Source organism: Schistocerca serialis, chromosome 4, assembly GCF_023864345.2.
Source record: "Schistocerca serialis cubense isolate TAMUIC-IGC-003099 chromosome 4, iqSchSeri2.2, whole genome shotgun sequence".
Classification (NCBI taxonomy): domain Eukaryota; kingdom Metazoa; phylum Arthropoda; class Insecta; order Orthoptera; family Acrididae; genus Schistocerca; species Schistocerca serialis.
The window spans coordinates 686,867,013-686,884,266 of record NC_064641.1 but is presented as its reverse complement, the minus strand read 5'-3'; the positions used below and the strand labels follow the sequence as shown (position 1 = coordinate 686,884,266).

Here is a 17,254-nt window from a genome sequence, read left to right as displayed (position 1 = left end):
AACGTAAATGCCGTGTGGCTAGGGCCTCCCGTCGGGTAGACCGTTCGCCTGGTGCAAGTCTTTCGAGTTGACGCCACTTCGGCGACTTCCATGTCGATGGGGATGAAATGATAATGATAAAGACAACACAACACCCAGTCCCTGAACGGAGAAAATCTCCGACCCAGCCGGGAATCGAACCCGGGACATTCCGTTGCGCTGACCACGCAGCTACCAGGGGCGGACACGGACGGGGTGGTGTTAGGTATGGGGTTGTGTTTTTCGTGGTTAGGGTGTGATCCTCTTGTTGCGTTTAAGAAAACATTACATGCGGAAGAATATGAAGACATTTTACACCATCGTGTACTGCGTAAGCTAGGGAAACACTCAGGAGACGATGATAGCATCAGCATGACAATGCAGCATGCTATAAAGCAGCATCTATGAGAGAACTGTTTGCGGTCAAGAACATTCCTGAAATGGTCTGGCCTTTCCAGGGTCCCGACAAGAATCCAGTGGAACACAATTGGGATGAGGTACAACGTCGACTTCGTTCCAGACCTCTGCGTCCAAAATGATTACCTTTTTCTGGTTTCGGCTCTTGAGAAAGAATGCGCTGCTGTTTCACCACAAACATTCAGATACCTTGTTGAAAGTGCCTCAAGCAAATCTGAAGTCGAAGGGTGGACACAAATCATATTAATGTCTGAAAACAGGAGTGTGGATACTTTTGGTGAGATAGTCTCTGTCAAGTCTTGGGATAACTGTGTTGCTTATTTTTAGGGCACAAGATGTTGAAAAGGGACACTTGCAAGAGATTATGTGCTTTTAACTTCAGTGTCCCAGAGTACTAAACAAAGTCTTTTTAGAGATTCGAAACTTACCACATATCCGCAGCGAGTGTGATCGGCTCATAGTGAAGGATTTCAGGAGCTGTAACAGAAGTAAAGCATTGCAGCATTACTACGTGAAGCGTTGATTATCCTCATTAAACTATGCAGCTCAATTTATTTACTGAGGTATTTTCTATGAAGAAGACTAGTTGCTATGTAACATAAATTGTTGTTGTTGTTGTGGTCTTCAGTCCTGAGACTGGTTTGATGCAACTCTCCATGTTACTCTGTCCTGTGCAAGCTTCTACATCTCCCAGTACCTACTGCAACCCACATCCTTCTGAATCTGCTAAGCTGAATTTCTGGGCAGTATGACACTATAAACGAATAGTAAGTAAACATCAATTTTGCATTATTTGTGATTCAGACAGCCTTTTACAACTCGAGATATAAAGGTCAATAAAAGCAAAACAAAGGTAATGGAGTGTACTCGACAGATTTTTCTCATTATGAGAGTACTGAAGGGCGATCTGTTTTAATTGTTAAAAACCGTTCAAAAGACAAGATCGCAAAAAATATATATTTTTAAATTCAATACAATACGTTTAAACAGTCTTTGCTGTCATCTTCAGGTCTTAAACGTCTGTTTTGTGGTAAAACATATTCATTTTACACTGCAACTGATGCACAAGATATCAAGTGGATAAAACTCACTACATTATAATCGTTTGTCATCGCTGAGTGTAGTCGAATTAATTCAGCTGAAGCTAACGGAATTAAATTAGGAACTGAGAGCCTCAAATTAGGAGACGAGTTTTTTTAATGAAATTTCAGCCGATTGATTGTATCTTTTAACATTAATTTATTTCATTATATCGCGATTTCACCCGCCCGGTTGGCCGTGCGGTCTAACGCACGGCTTTCCGGGCGGGAAGGAGCGCCTGGTCCCCGGTACGAATCCGCCCGGCGGATTTGTGTTGAGGTCCGGTGAACCGGCCAGTCTGTGGATGGTTTTTAGGCGGTTTTCCATCTGCCTCGGCGAATGCGGGCTGGTTCCCCTTATTCCTCCTCAATTACACTATGTCGGCGATTGATGCGCAAACAAGATCTCCACGTACGCGTACACCACCATTACTCTACCAAGCAAACATAAGGGTTACACTCGTCTGGTGTGAGACGTTCCCTGGGGGGTCCACCGGGGGCCGAACCGCATAATAACCCTGGGTTCGGTGTGGGGCGGCGGAGGGATGAAGTGGACTGCGGAGTCGTCGTGGGGTTGTGGACCACTGCTGCTGCGGTGGGGATGGAGCCTCTCCGTCGTTTCTAGGCCTCAGGTTAACATACAATACAATACAATCGCGATTTCAGCTTTGTAGCCATTGTGAAGTGCAAAGGTTAGAGACAGAAAAATGTCCGACATTTCCAAAATGACAAGTGATCTTCGAAATATCACAACATATATCTCGCTATATATACCAGTCGTCGCATTGTAGGATGTCAATACGAACAGAAGAAAAAATAAACGATGTTCTTAAAAGTATCATTTACTGGTTTTCTATAAATGGTCTCATCCTCAATTTAAAAAGACACAACATATTCAGTTCTTCTCGTCCAGAGATATTACACCAATGATATTTGTAACGCCTGGAAAGGAAATAATAATAGGTTGAAAATTTCAATTTCTTAGATGTCCAAATTGATGAGAATTTAAACTGGAAAGAGCAAATTTTGAAACTCCTAAGACAACTTAGTTCAGCCACATTTGCATTTAGAATCATTACAAATCCTGAGGAGAGACAAATCAGCAAGTTGCGGTATTTTGCGTATGGAATGATGTTCTGGGGTAACTCATCTTTAGGAAAGAAAGTATTCGTTGCTGAGAAACGTGCTGTAAGAATAAAATGTGGTGCTCACCCACTGTTATCTTGTAGATATCTGTTTAAGGAGTTGGGTTTTCTGGCTGCTGCTTCAAACTGTATTTATTCCCTCATGAAGTTTGTTGTAAATAATTCACTACAGTTTAAAAGGGACAATAATGCATATAATTACAATGATGGAGGAAAAATTTCATTCACTACTCCACATGAAAGTCATCCTTAGCATAAAAAGGGGTGTACAATGCTGCAACAAAAAGTTTTGATCACTTACCCAGTGGTATAAAATGTCTGACTGACAAGAAGTAAAATTTTAAAACAAGCTGAAAAAGTTTCTTCTTGACAGCTCCTTATATTCCGTAGAAGAGTGTCTGTTATAATAATGTGTAAAAGGTGATGGGCAGGAATTACTGATTCACATATGTATAAAAAATAAATAACAAGAAAAAAAAACGTAGAAATATTCAGTATTAACCACAGTCACAATTAATTTGCTATGTGGACGCAAAATAGTTCGTTCAACATTATTGTGATTTATCGTGCAAAATTATCCAAGGAACAAGAAACTAACAAACTAGAACTGACATTATGGACAGGAGAGACACTTCATCATATTTTGTTGTGTTTATGGCGGCCTAAACCGTGCTGTGGTATGCATCATACACAAAACACAGTGTGATAAAATGTTTGTCCTGGCGACGGTGTCAGCTGCACTGGCTATTGTCAGTTAATATTGATACACTGTAATGTGACGGTCAGATATACGTTGTAATATTTCTACGATCATTTGTCATTTAGACATATGCGACATTTTGATGTCTTTCAGCTTTGTACGTGATAACGGCTATTTGTACGTGATAATGGCTATAAAGCTGAAATCGTGTTAGTGTGAAATAAATGAATATTAAAATGTACAGTGAAATAGCGGAAATATTATTAAAAAACTCGACATGGTCTCCGACGAATAAATAATGTTTAGTAGATGAGTTTTGGTAATTAGGCAGAAAAACAGCTTATGACGGTAGAAGTAAAGAAGATATAAAATGTAGATTGTATATAGTGAGAAAACCTTTTCGGAAACAGACAAATGTTTGTGTTTTATGAATGTATATGATTGGAGTGTGTTTGAAGGGAAAGATGAAGAATAAACAATGTAGACAAATGTTTTAATCAGTTTTTAAAATGTGATGTAACGGAACACTACTACAGATAAGAAGAGGAGAACGGATAACCAATGAAGAAGCACTCAATCGAATCGTCAAGAAAAGGGCTTTATGGACAACCCTGGTAAAGTAACAGATAGGTTGATAGGACACATCCTGGGTTATCAGTTAACTTATGCATCAACCAAGGCATCAATACAGTAAGCAGGCTCAAATGGTTGCATGTTGCACTAGTTATACGGAGATGAATAGATCTTCCTAGGTTGGACTAGCGTGGGGGGCTGCATCAAAACACTTCTCGGACAGAAGAGAACAGTATGTGGTTAAAAGTAACCGGAATATGTAATTAACTTCTCAGAATAAAATTACACCAACAGTAAAGGTAAATAGTTGGTATTTTGTGAAGCCATCGCGAGCTGAAATGCTTCTCTACGTCACATGAGTCATTGAACTTGTTGTTCGTGTATTGCGGACTTGGCTATAATGGAGACCATGAATTACTGATAGCGAGCGCTAGAGTGGTCTTTCATAGTAAGCTGCACATCAATACAGACTTGTTCATCACTCGTCTGTAAACTTTGATCTGCTAGTGTTTGCGCATATAATTCTAATATTTTTCGTAATTTTCTGTACTTAAACATCGCAAAACATTCTGACAAGTGTTCACGTAAGATCGTTCAAATCCAAGCTTACGTTATGGCGATCAAAATACGACGATTGTCTGCTGGTACATCTCGTGAAGAGGGTAGCTGGCTAATATGTGAACGAATACGGTCTCAGCTCTTTTCTTACCGACCTTTAATACTAGCTTTAGAAACGTGTGCCACTATTTCTCCTTCAACTATTTTCTCAGTAGCGCTCACGAGTCTGAGAGGAGAGTCCTCACGAGTCTGAGAGGAGTGGTCAAGGAATGGAAGATGGCCGCTGAAGCACCTCTCGACTCGTATGTACTGTCGTTTCACGCCATTATGCAAGTCAGAGGGAGATATGCAAAACACACACACACACACACACACACACACACACACACACACACACACACACACACACACACGCAGGGAGATAGAGAGAGAGAGAGAGAGGAGAGAGAGAGTGGGAAGGAGGGAGAGAGAGAGTGCTCCTTAAAAATCTAAGCTGTTGTTGCCTGAAAGAAAATTTGGTCTATTGTGAACTTTAACTATTGCTGTAGCTGCGGGGCTCGGCTTGACCATAATGAATGTTCAGAAGTCTCGTTACGCACTGTCGTACCCAATGTTGAGATGGCTGCATGGGCAGTCTCGAAAGCCCATAAATTATAAAAAAAGCTATTGGCACTCACATTTAATCTAAATGAAATAAATTATAGGGGAATTTCGAAATTAGGGTCGTTAATGAAGTCCAGTTTAGTAGTTTATTGCTCGCAGTCAATACTACACACCCTAACCGTGCCTACCACACACAAACACTTCGGTAATTTTACTATTAAAGTTGCATCCACTGGAGAGTTTGCCATCGCTTAGCCCTTCTCTAAAAGATCTAACATCTCACTTATTTCAATTAATTCTCGGTCGCCGAAATGGTACGGCTTAACTTTGAGTGATTCAGCAGGACAATAGATGATAGAGAATCAAGGCCGCATTGAATTGCTCGAACATTGCAAATCATACGTGCTCAAAAATGCAGTATTACAGTTAATCCATTCGCTACTACGCTACTTGCGACGACAGACTTTGATACGTTACTGTTATATGGTTTGATAAACACACAGCTTATGCTGATGCATTCGCCGGTTGCGCTGCTTGGCTATAGCTACTAGGCGACATCTTCCCGAAACAGTCCGACAATACTCTCCTAACGTAATAGGTGCACGGGGTTTCCAGTGCCCACGTAGGACAGCGATGAATGAGGTGGGCGCATATTACTAAAAGCTATACTCGAGTGTCTCGTGAAAATCGGCGAGTCTCGCGATTTCGCTTCGGCTACTCCGTTGAGTTGCAAGATTGTGCATACAGTCCAACAGTTGCCGCAGAGACTCCGTAACAGGCGTCCATATGCGTGCTTTCTACTCACGTCATCCCCTATCGCCGGCTGCTGTTCCGAGCGATTCTAGGCGCTTCAGTCCGGAACCGCGCTGCTGCTAGGGTCGCAGGTTCGAATCCTGCATCGGGCATGGATGTGTGTGATGTCTTTAGGTTAGTTAGGTTTAAGCAGTTCTAAGTCTAGCATCCCGTGGTCTAGGGGTGGCGTCTTTGATTCATAATCATAACGTCTTCAGTCCCGGGTTCGATCCCCGCCCCTGCCTAAATTTTGATAAATAATCAGCATTGGCGGCCGAAGATTTCCGGCATAAGAAGTCAGCCTCATTCTGCTAACGGCCTTGTCAAAGAGGCGGAGGAGCGGATAGAGGTTCAGGGCACTCTCTTGTCCTAGGGGTGGGAAATTGCCCCTAAAGGCGGAAGAATCAGCAGTGATCAACGACATGAGGATGCAGAAGGCAATGGAAACCACTGCATTAAAGACACGTAACGTGTATCCACAGGACATGTGGCCTGTAATTGAAGAAGTGTCATGATGATCTCTCCATTGGCAAAAGATTCCGGAATAGTCCCCCATTCGGATCTCCGGGAGGGGACTACCAAGTGGGTGGTTACCATGAGAAAAAGATTGAATAATCAACGAAAGGATTACGTTCTACGAGTCGGGGCGTGGAATGTCAGAAGTTTGAACGTGGTAGGGAAACTAGAAAGTCTGAAAAGGGAAATGCAAAGGCCCAATCTAGATATAGTAGGGGTCAGTGAAGTGAAGTGGAAGGAAGACAAGGATTTCTGTTCAGATGAGTATCGGGTAATATCAACAGCAGCAGAAAATGGTATAACAGGTATAGGATTCGTTATGAATAGGAAGGTAGGGCAGAGGGTGTGTTACTGTGAACGGTTCAGTGACCGGGTTGTTCTAATCAGAATCGACAGCAGACCAACACCGACAACGATAGTTCAGGTATACATGCCGATGTCGCAAGCTGAAGATGAACAGATAGAGAAAGTGTATGAGGATATTGAAAGGGTAATGCAGTATGTAAAGGGGGACAAAAATCTAATAGTTATGGGCGACTGGAATGCAGTTGTAGGGGTAGGAGTAGAAGAAAAGGTTACAGGAGAATATGGGCTTGGGACAAGGAATGAAAGAGGAGAAAGACTAATTGAGTTCTGTAACAAGTTTCAGCTAGTAATAGCAAATACCCTGTTCAAGAATCACAAGTGGAGGAGGTATACTTGGAAAAGGCCGGGAGATACGGGAAGATTTCAATTAGATTACATCATGGTCAGACAGAGATTCCGAAATCAGATATTGGATTGTAAGGTGTACCCAGGGGCAGATTTAGACTCAGATCACAATATGATAGTGATGAAGAGTAGGCTGAAGTTCAAAACATTAGTCAGGAAGAATCAATACGCAAAGAAGTGGGATACGGAAGTACTAAGGAATGACGAGATACGTTTGAAGTTCTCTAACGCTATAGATACAACAATAAGGAATAGCGCAGTAGGCAGTACAGTTGAAGAGGAATGGACGTCTCTAAAAAGGGCCATCGCAGAAGTTGGGAAGGAAAACATAGGTACAAAGAAGGTAGCTGCGAAGAAACCATGGGTAACAGAAGAAATACTTCAGTTGATTGATGAAAGGAGGAAGTACAAAAATGTTCACAGAAATCAGGAATACAGAAATGTAAGTCGCTGAGGAATGAAATAAATAGAAAGTGCAGGGAAGCTAAGATGAAATGGCTGCAGGAAAAATGTGAAGACGTCGAAAAAGATATGATTGTCGGAAGGACAGACTCAGCATACAGGAAAGTCAAAACAACCTTTGGTGACATTAAAAGCAACGGTGGTAAAATTAAGAGTGCAACGGGAATTCCACTGTTAAATGCAGAGGAGAGAGCAGATAGGTGGAAAGAATACATTGAAAGCCTCTATGAGGGTGAAGATTTGTCTGATGTGATAGAAGAAGAAACAGGAGTCGATTTAGAAGAGATAGGGGATCCAGTATTAGAATCGGAATTTAAAAGAGCTTTGGAGGACTTACGGTCAAATAAGGCAGAAGGGATAGATAACATTCCATCAGAATTTCTAAAATCATTGGGGGAAGTGGCAACAAAACGACTATTCACGTTGGTGTGTAGAATATATGAGTCTGGCGATATACCATCTGACTTTCGGAAAAGCATCATCCACACAATTCCGAAGACGGCAAGTGTGACAAGTGCGAGAATTATCGCACAATCAGCTTAACAGCTCATGCATCTAACTTGCTTACAAGAATAATATACAGAAGAATGGAAAAGAAAATTGAGAATGCGCTAGGTGACGATCAGTTTGGCTTTAGGAAAAGTAAAGGGACGAGAAAGGCAATTCTGACGTTACGGCTAATAATGGAAGAAAGGCTAAAGAAAAATCAAGACACTTTCATAGGATTTGTTGACCTGGAAAAAGCGTTCGACAATATAAAATAGTGCAAGCTGTTCGAGATTCTGAAAAAAGTAGGGGTAAGCTATAGGGAGAGACGGGTCATATACAATATGTACAACAACCAAGAGGGAATAATAAGAGTGGACGATCAAGAGCGAAGTGCTCGTATTAAGAAGGGTGTAAGACAAGGCTGTAGCCTTTCGCCCCTACTGTTCAATCTGTACATCGAGGAAGCAATGATGGAAATAAAAGAAAGGTTCAGGAGTGGAATTAAAATACAAGGTGACAGGATATCAATGATACGATTCGCTGATGACATTGCTATCCTGAGTGAAAGTGAAGAAGAATTAAATGATCTGCTGAACGGAATGAACAGTCTAATGAGTACACAGTATGGTTTGAGAGTAAATCGGAGAAAGACGAAGGTAATGAGAAGTAGTAGAAATGAGAACAGCGAGAAACTTAACATCAGGATTGATGGTCACGAAGTCAATGAAGTTAAGGAATTCTGGTACCTAGGCAGTAAAATAACCAATGACGGACGGAGCAAGGAGGACATCAAAAGCAGACTCGCTATGGCAAAAAAGGCATTTCTGGCCAAGAGAAGTCGACTAATATCAAATACCGGCCTTAATTTGAGGAAGAAATTTCTGAGGATGTACGTCTGGAGTACAGCATTGTATGGTAGTGAAACATGGACTGTGGGAAAACCGGAACAGAAGAGAATCGAAGCATTTGAGATGTGGTGCTAAAGACGAATGTTGAAAATTAGGTGGACTGATAAGGTAAGGAATGAGGAGGTTCTACGCAGAATCGGAGAGGAAAGGAATATGCGGAAAACACTGATAAGGAGAAGGGACAGGATGATAGGACATCTGCTAAGACATCAGGGAATGACTTCCATGGCACTAGAGGGAGCTGTAGAGGGCAAAAACTGTAGAGGAAGACAGAGATTGGAATACGTCAAGCAAATAATTGAGGACGTAGGTTGCAAGTGCTACTCAGAGATGAAGAGGTTAGCACAGGAAAGGAATTCGTGGCGGGCCGCATCAAACCAGTCAGTAGACTGATGACCAAAAAAAGAAAGAAAAAAAGTCTAGGGGATTGATGACCTCAAATGTTAAGTCCCATAGTGCTTAGAACCATTTGAACGATTTTTATCCCCTATCAGATGGATACGTTAACAAAAAAGCGGTCATATATATAAAGAGATTCTGTTTCCATCCCGTACACAGTCTGGAACCGCGCGACCGCTACGGTCGCGGGTTCGAATCCTGCCTCGGGCATGGATGAGTGTGATGTCCTCAGGTTAGGGGACTGATGACCTTAGAAGTTAAGTCCCATAGTGCTCAGAGCCATTTGAACCATCCCGTACATACTGAACACACCCCATTATCGGAGGCAGATTATAGAATGGAAAACTCCACGTGCTACATTTAAATCTGAAGAAACATACGGGAAAGTTTTTCAAGTCTTATAGAATGAGAATAAAGTTTTAATGACCCACCGCTTGTAATTGCTGCAACATCGAACGCCTCGACAAATGAAGAAAATGCTCTGCATCGCTAGAAGAACAGGTGTTATTTTAAGGTAAGTGAAACATATTAGCTATCACTTTGAATTTCCATTATTAATTTAATTAATTCATTCATTAAACACATTTCAAATCATGACATATCCAGTTTAGTACTTTCTCGTGAAGGACTCAAATCCGTTATGTAAGTTGTTATCTACACTCTCAATAAAATGCTACGCGCAGTTGGTGGTAATTCGCACTATTTTGAGTGCTTTAATGAAGATTCTTTTGTGATTGTTAAAATGCGAATCTTCGCAGGTGTCCTGTTTAGTCGAGATTTGTGCCTGCCGATACACGATCGTGAACGTTGTCGCCCAGTTGCTATACAGTTGCTCTACATCTACATCTCTCATCAGCAGCAAATAGCACTTGCGTCGTTTTCAGGGATTAGACGTTATAATCTACACTTACTTTCATCATCATGATTATCTATCACAATTCTCATTTCTTCGCTTTCAGGGATTAGGTGTGATGCCTGTTCTGTCTACGGGTGTTAGCCTTACTCATTCAATTTATTCTTGGCTCTTTCAAGATTTCTTGTACCTTATGGTACATGTTTCTTGCCTTGTAGTGGTAGTCGCCGCTCTGAAATTCGTTCCACAGGATCGCTCCAACTATCTCTGTATCGTTTATTGTTTTTTTAATATTTTCATTTCTCATAATTTTGTGCATCCTTTCACAGTCATATTTTATTATTAATTTTAGTTTTTTCCCTCATCTTATTTTTGAAGTTCTGTTTACAGTGCCCCAAATACGTATATTGGACTATTAATGTCCTTACTTATGTCTTGATCTTCTAGATAACCTATTTGATCGCCAAAATAGTTAAAACCTATTGTTTGTTATAAATGACAATTTTTGATAGACGCTTGTGTAGTCCCTTGCTTACTTAGATTTTACCAGATATTTTTGAGATTTATACACACATAATCTTCCAATACGAGTCCATTCTTCATCACAGATGTTGTCTGTCTATTTGGCCGAATACCTTCATATCTATACAAATAAAAATCAGTTGTTGCATGTATAAAATATCATCACTTGAGAACTACTCAATGAAAGATGGTCGGTTTGAAGTTGTGTTGTCACATGATTTCAATACAAAGAAATGTGATGTTCAGTTTGACAGCTCTGCTGTCGCATGTTTTCGTACCAACAACAAATTCAGCACTGAATATTGATATTTCGCGTAAAAGAATAAGGTTAAAATCGACATTTCAGTGTATTATCGCTGGTGATCATATCTTTGGTGTACTGCAAAGGTTTAATTGATGACAGTTCGTGAGCCGGCCGGTGTGGCCGTGCGGTTCTAGGCGCTTCATTCTGGAAACGCGTGACCGCTACGGTCGCAGGTTAGAATCCTGCCTCGGGCATGGATGTGTGTGATGTCTTTTGGTTAGTAAGGTTTAAGTAGTGGCTCTGGGCACTATGGGACTTAACATCTATGGTCATCAGTCCCCTAGAACTTAGAACTACTTAAACCTAACTAACCTAAGGACATCACACAACACCCAGTCATCACGAGGCAGAGAAAGTTTAAGTAGTTCTAAGTTCTAGGGGACTGATGACCTCCGATGTTAAGTCCAATAGTGCTCAGAGCCATTTGAACCATTTTGAGAGTTCGCGATAATTTGCTATCTTGCAAACATTCAGTTGATTTCATTTTGTGATTTGTTTCTTTGGAAAGAATGTCACCAGTGAGGCGTCGAAATATCTGTAGGCGTACGCATAACGCAGGCCATCTACTTGATCGTCGAGTCAGTGAGACTGATGAAGAGCGTAGACAGCATTTGGAAGCAAATCGAATAAGTATTTCTCAAGCACAATCCATTATGACTTCGGAACAAAGAACAGAGTCGAGTTTGACTCCCCTAGTTGTAGCATACACGCAAAATGACTTGGAACGTTGACAAAACAGACATCCAAACGTGGCAATTCGAAATATACATTTAGCTTTCGGATACAATCAAACAGTCGATTACACGAAAGTTGTGTTTATCGCTAACTATGTAATTCTGCCTGTTTGCACATTAAAACTGTGCGAAATACTGTCATTAAAGCTACTATCCTCACAGATCCAGCACCTCGTAAAGTCTCTCTCATACGCCATGTACTAATGATTCCTACTAATTTACCCATTCATTTTCACTTCTATTCCCGATCAAGTTTCGGTTTGCAATAACAATAAATTAGGTCAGAGGGCGGGAGAAGTAGTACACAGACAGAGAGGGGAGAAGGAAATGAATATAAAGAAGGGAAGGAGGATATGGGCGAAGAGATGAGGGAGGAAGAAATGGATAGAGAGAGTGTAAGACAAGTAGGGGAAGGAGGTGGGCAGAGATTGGGGGGGGAGGGGAGGATGAGGTGGGCAAAGGGAGGGGGGAGGAGGAGGAGAAGGAGATTAGGGCTATATCCAATTCCCATACATATTTATCAACTGTGAATCATTACTGAGTTCGCTAGTGGTCTAAGCTATATTGGGTGCATTATTATACCCTCTCGTTTTTATCTGTTAGTTCATTAGGAACACGCTGTGGCTACAAGACCTGTCTTTTGCAAGGCTACTCTGCTCTCCTGAAAGAAGTGGTTCAGTTATTATTTGTACTTCTACATTGTACAGCTACATCCATACCACTGTGAGTGAAGCACATGACAGGGGGGGCATCCCCGTAACGTCCCATGTTGCAATATAATTAGAGGACGGTCGAAGGGTTTTTATGATTTTTCTGACGAGCTAACGACTATTCTGTCAAGTAGCTATCATTTGCTGTGTATGCGCCCCACCACAGATTCCCGTTACCTATCAATGCATAACTAAACAGTTAGATATTGATAAACTTTTCAGGTTGTATGGTAGTGGCGCATGAAACTTTTTTGTTCCTGACGTTTCGTCCAGAGCCACATTGGGCGACTTCAGAGTTATTCCTCGCTCCGCTGAGTCTTGTCGACCGACTCACTGTAACCAGGAGTACCTCTGCAGATGCCCAATGCAGCTCTGGACGTAATTCTATTCCATGAGCCTTGTCCCGCAGTTATGCAGTGTCAGCCATTGTTGATCGTATTTGGCATGTTAATGTTAAAGGGGTGGCCGGATGCCCTTCCTGCCGCCACCCCAACTGTCTGCGTCGAGTGTAATCCATGGAATAGTGCGAAAGTATTCAGATGTCTGTGAGCCGTGTAACTGTGGCGGAACCTGGGAACCAGGCCGGTATTCACCTAGCAGGATGTGGAAAACCTCCTAAAAACGACATCCAGGCCGGCCGGAACACGGCCCTCGTCGTTAATCCGCCGGTCGGATTCGATCCAGGGCCGGCGCGCTTACCCGAGTCGAGGAAGCAGCCCGGGAGATTCATCAGCAAGTAAGACAACGGGTCGTGAGGCTTTAATTGAAGGCACTAGTTTTTCGAGTAAACGCTGTGTGTATATGAGTGGCCTATGACTACGATTCGATTACCTCGAAATGAGTATTATTACACAGTGTCTTTCTCAAAGCAATCTTTCCAAATTTCGCCTTAAGCCATCAACATTGCTCGAGGGAAGTTCAGTACCACTACTCCATAAAGCGCGCCCAGTATTTTAACAACAGTGGCATCTTACTCGATCACGTAAATGGGAAAGTCTTTGAAAATCATAGCGATCGAGCTCAGCTTGCGATGTAAAATTTTGTCCGCTTTGAAACTATAGCATCGTCGGGTGGCAACACTCATCTGCACACAGATTGTACCTCGGAAAGTGAGCGTCGAGCGAATGCGAGACGCGCGTAACGACAAGTTAAACATCGTCGAGAGCAAGCGAATAATATGAACCGCGAAATGCCTGGCTCTTTAGCAGCAAAGCGCCCTCAAATTTGCCGAACTGCCAACTTGTGGCGGTCCCATTTTTGAAACGGGTCTGTAATTTGGCGGATGGCTGAAAATAAGGAGCGACGGCCGCAGAATTCGGGACGGTCCTGCCGCGGGGCCGCCGCCCACTGGGCTGAATCACGCCGCCCACACCAGACACCTGCTCTGCGTGCCGGGTTCGCCGCCCTTCTGCTGCAGTAAACGGCACTGCTGTCTCCCCAGCGGTTACCACTGTCTGCTGCGTCACATCAATTCTCCTGCTTACCTTTTACAAGTATGCGTAGTACTGTGAACTGCTTTTGTCTGTTATGGAATAACATTTGCTGCTGCCGGTCACCATATTTCTTTATTTCCTTTGTGCGCTAGGCGCTTCGAGAAATAATCCTTTTATCAGGTGCCATCTTTGTGTACTATGTCATTTACGATGTGTTAGCTGCTGCTTTAGTCTGATCCCTTTACTACAGTATAAACACGCACAAGATTGTAATTGTTGAGATATGCCCTGTGCAGTCATATTAATGTGACACATCTGTCTGTAGTGTGTGCACTGCAAGACCTTCAGTACACACACCATCAGATTATTTGACTTGTCACTCCAACGAAGTAGGCGAGTGTCAGCAATATGTCTCGTGGTGTTATCGTCGCGTGTTTATCTTCTGCCGTTAGGTCAGACGATAGAAATGTCACTTGCACACTTAGAGTAGCATATTGACGATGACCAACTTTAAACAGAACTTGATTAATTTTCACACACATTTATTAAAATAATAACAAGCATAAAAATTACTTAACTTGGTTCTGGATGCTATTTACAATTCATAATCTGAAGTTCCTTTGGTCTTGGTACGTTAATCTTATTCTCACATATATCTCTGATTCTTGACAAAAGTGTCTATACATTTATCTTCATGGCTATGTACAGGAATATGGTAATCTTATTGGGCGCAGACTGAAACTTGACTATAGACTGGCACAGACAAATATAGAACTCGTACAGACTGTTACAGACTAATGCAGACTGACCAATCGTAGGTCTGTACACTCATTATAATACCTCGCGTGTTCATGTATCACTGCGCGAGTGTGATCCGCGAGGAGAAAAGGTTCTACTTTAGCAGCAATCTCATTGGCTGCGTTACATATTAATACGCGGATCGGCGGAAGCAGAATTTGGTCCGTCTCTATGGCAGCGCCATCTCGTAGTGCAGAGATGGACGAGCGCTGCGCCTGCGCTGTTGTGCTTAGAGGGGCGCGCTCTAGTGGGAAAGTTGTGTACGCGCTGACTACGTGGAACTATGTACACAACACTGTCAAAAACCTGAAGAACCACCTTTTGCAGCTTGGATTGCTGCGAGACATGCAGGAAGAGAATCAACTGATTTCTGGAAGCTATTGACAGGGGTGTGGAGCTACGCCGATTCTGATGCCGTGGCCAGCTGCACTGGGTTCCCCGGTTGAGGATTCATGGCTTGAACAGCCCAATCGAGGTGGTCCAACAGATTCTCTATTGAGTTTAAATCCGGGTAGTTTAGTGGCAGGGGAGTACGGTAAATTCATCCTGGCTTTTTTCGAACCACACATGTACACTGCGAGCTTTTTGACATGAATTGTCCAACTAGTAAATGCCATCGTGCCGAGTAGATGGTCCCCAAGGATAGATGCATAGTTTTATTGATCAACTGTGCCTTCCAGGGTGACGATATCACCCAGGGAATGCCACGAAAACGTTCCCCAGGCCACAACGCATACAAGGTGTTTGCTTTCGGACGTTTTACGCCATACACGCCAATGACCATCTGTCCGATGGAGCACAAAACGTGATTCATCTGAAAGGACCAGCTGTCGCCGCACACTGGACGTCCAGCTGTGGTACTGGTGTGCAAATTCCAGCCATCGTTGCCAATGAACAGCAGTCAGCGTCAGTGCATGAACCATTGGCCTGCTTGCTGAGGCCCAGAGGCAGCTAAGTTCGCCGACTGTAGTTGAGAGATTTTTGGTAGCACCTTGGTTCACCTGAACGGTCAGATGCTCAACAATTGCACTACTGTTCGCCCGTTCACATAACCGCAGCCGTCGTTCACCCCTGGTGTACTGCAGTTGCCTCAGCGCCGGTTTTGGACAGCGACCATTTTACGATGTACGATATATTTTAACCCCAGCGGCCTGTGAACAGTTTACAAATGTAGCCGTTTCGGAAGTGCTTCCACCCTTGCCCCGAAAACCACCGGTCATGCCGTTTTGGACGCCAGATAAATCACTCCGTTTCCGTATTAGACAACGACTGCACTATTTCCTGCGTCACCCCCCCCCCCCCCTCCCCCGACACTGCCAGTGCTGCCACCTGCCGTCTGTGAGAGGTTATTGATGTCGAAGATAGACGGTGGTCGTATTAATCATATTAATGTGACTGGACTGAATATTTCCGCTCCATGTTCCATCTAGGAAAAACAGGCCGATGTAGTCACACCTGTTATAAAATGCACATAAGAGCTTACGCGCACACCAGAGACACACATCAGAAAAGACGAGGCACCCCTTCCGAAACGTAAAATAAAATGATAAAGTACTCCACCGATTAAATAAAAGTCATGAAACGTCTCTGTCGGAAGAACTGGAGATATGTTTACAATACAAAAATAATATGGAGATAAAATATTCAATGAAAAATTTGAAAGTGACTTAGTGAATTTCTTCATGTGCTTCGTAAGCTTTTAAATAAGCGCATTCAAATACTGACACAGAGCGACAAGGGAAGCGTTCATGAAAAGAGAAATTTCCTAACCTCAAATATACATTTGAGTGTTAGGAAGTCTTTCCTGAAGTCTTTTCCTGGTCTTGAGTGCAGCGTTTCATGGAAATGAAATGAAGATGATAAAATGGTTCAAACGGCTCTGAGCACTATGGGACTCAACATCTGAGGTCATCAGTCCCCTAGAGCTTAGAACTACTTAAACCTAACCAACCTAAGGACATCACACACATCCATGCCCGAGGCAGGATTCGAACCTGCGACAGTAGCGGTCCCGCGGTTCCAGACTGAAGCGCCTAGAACCGCTCGACCAAACGGCCTGCTGAAGAAAACAATTCAAACACGAGAAGAACAAACGTTTTCAAATGTGATGTTACAGAAGAATGCTGACGACTAACATTAAATAACTGGTGACACGGTACTGATTCGAACTGAAGGGAAAGAAATTTTTGGCACAACTTGACTGAAAGAAGTGAAGAAGGGCACATACTGAGGCACTACTGAAACGTCAACTTAGTGTCAGCTTCATCTTTTTTGGGTCTTGATGATGAAAGAAGCAGCTGAAATTTGTTTGACGAAGAATTTAATTAATAGAGACAACAGTTTCTGCTTCTACAAATCATGGTGTCCGGCACTTTTTTTTGGATAAACTTGCAAAGACGTCGCTACAGTGGTGCTCTTAATGATACGTCGATATCCCAGCATGAATCGATCGCTATCCACAGATTCAGTTTATGCACACTTTTTTCGACGTCTCTGGCGCTTGTGTTCCTGTGGCCTTACTGTGCAGTGG

At 42.7% G+C, this 17,254-nt stretch overlaps 1 protein-coding gene across 1 annotated transcript in view; it reads right to left on the bottom strand.

Moving 5' to 3' along the window:
- The window catches only part of LOC126474695 (serine/threonine-protein kinase par-1-like), a 486,927-nt gene that overhangs the window by 22,822 nt on the left and 446,851 nt on the right, over positions 1-17,254 (bottom strand). Inside the window, exon 7 of the mRNA XM_050102173.1 lies at positions 864-912. Coding sequence (XP_049958130.1) covers positions 864-912 — 49 coding nt within the window. The remainder of the gene's footprint in view (positions 1-863; positions 913-17,254) is intronic.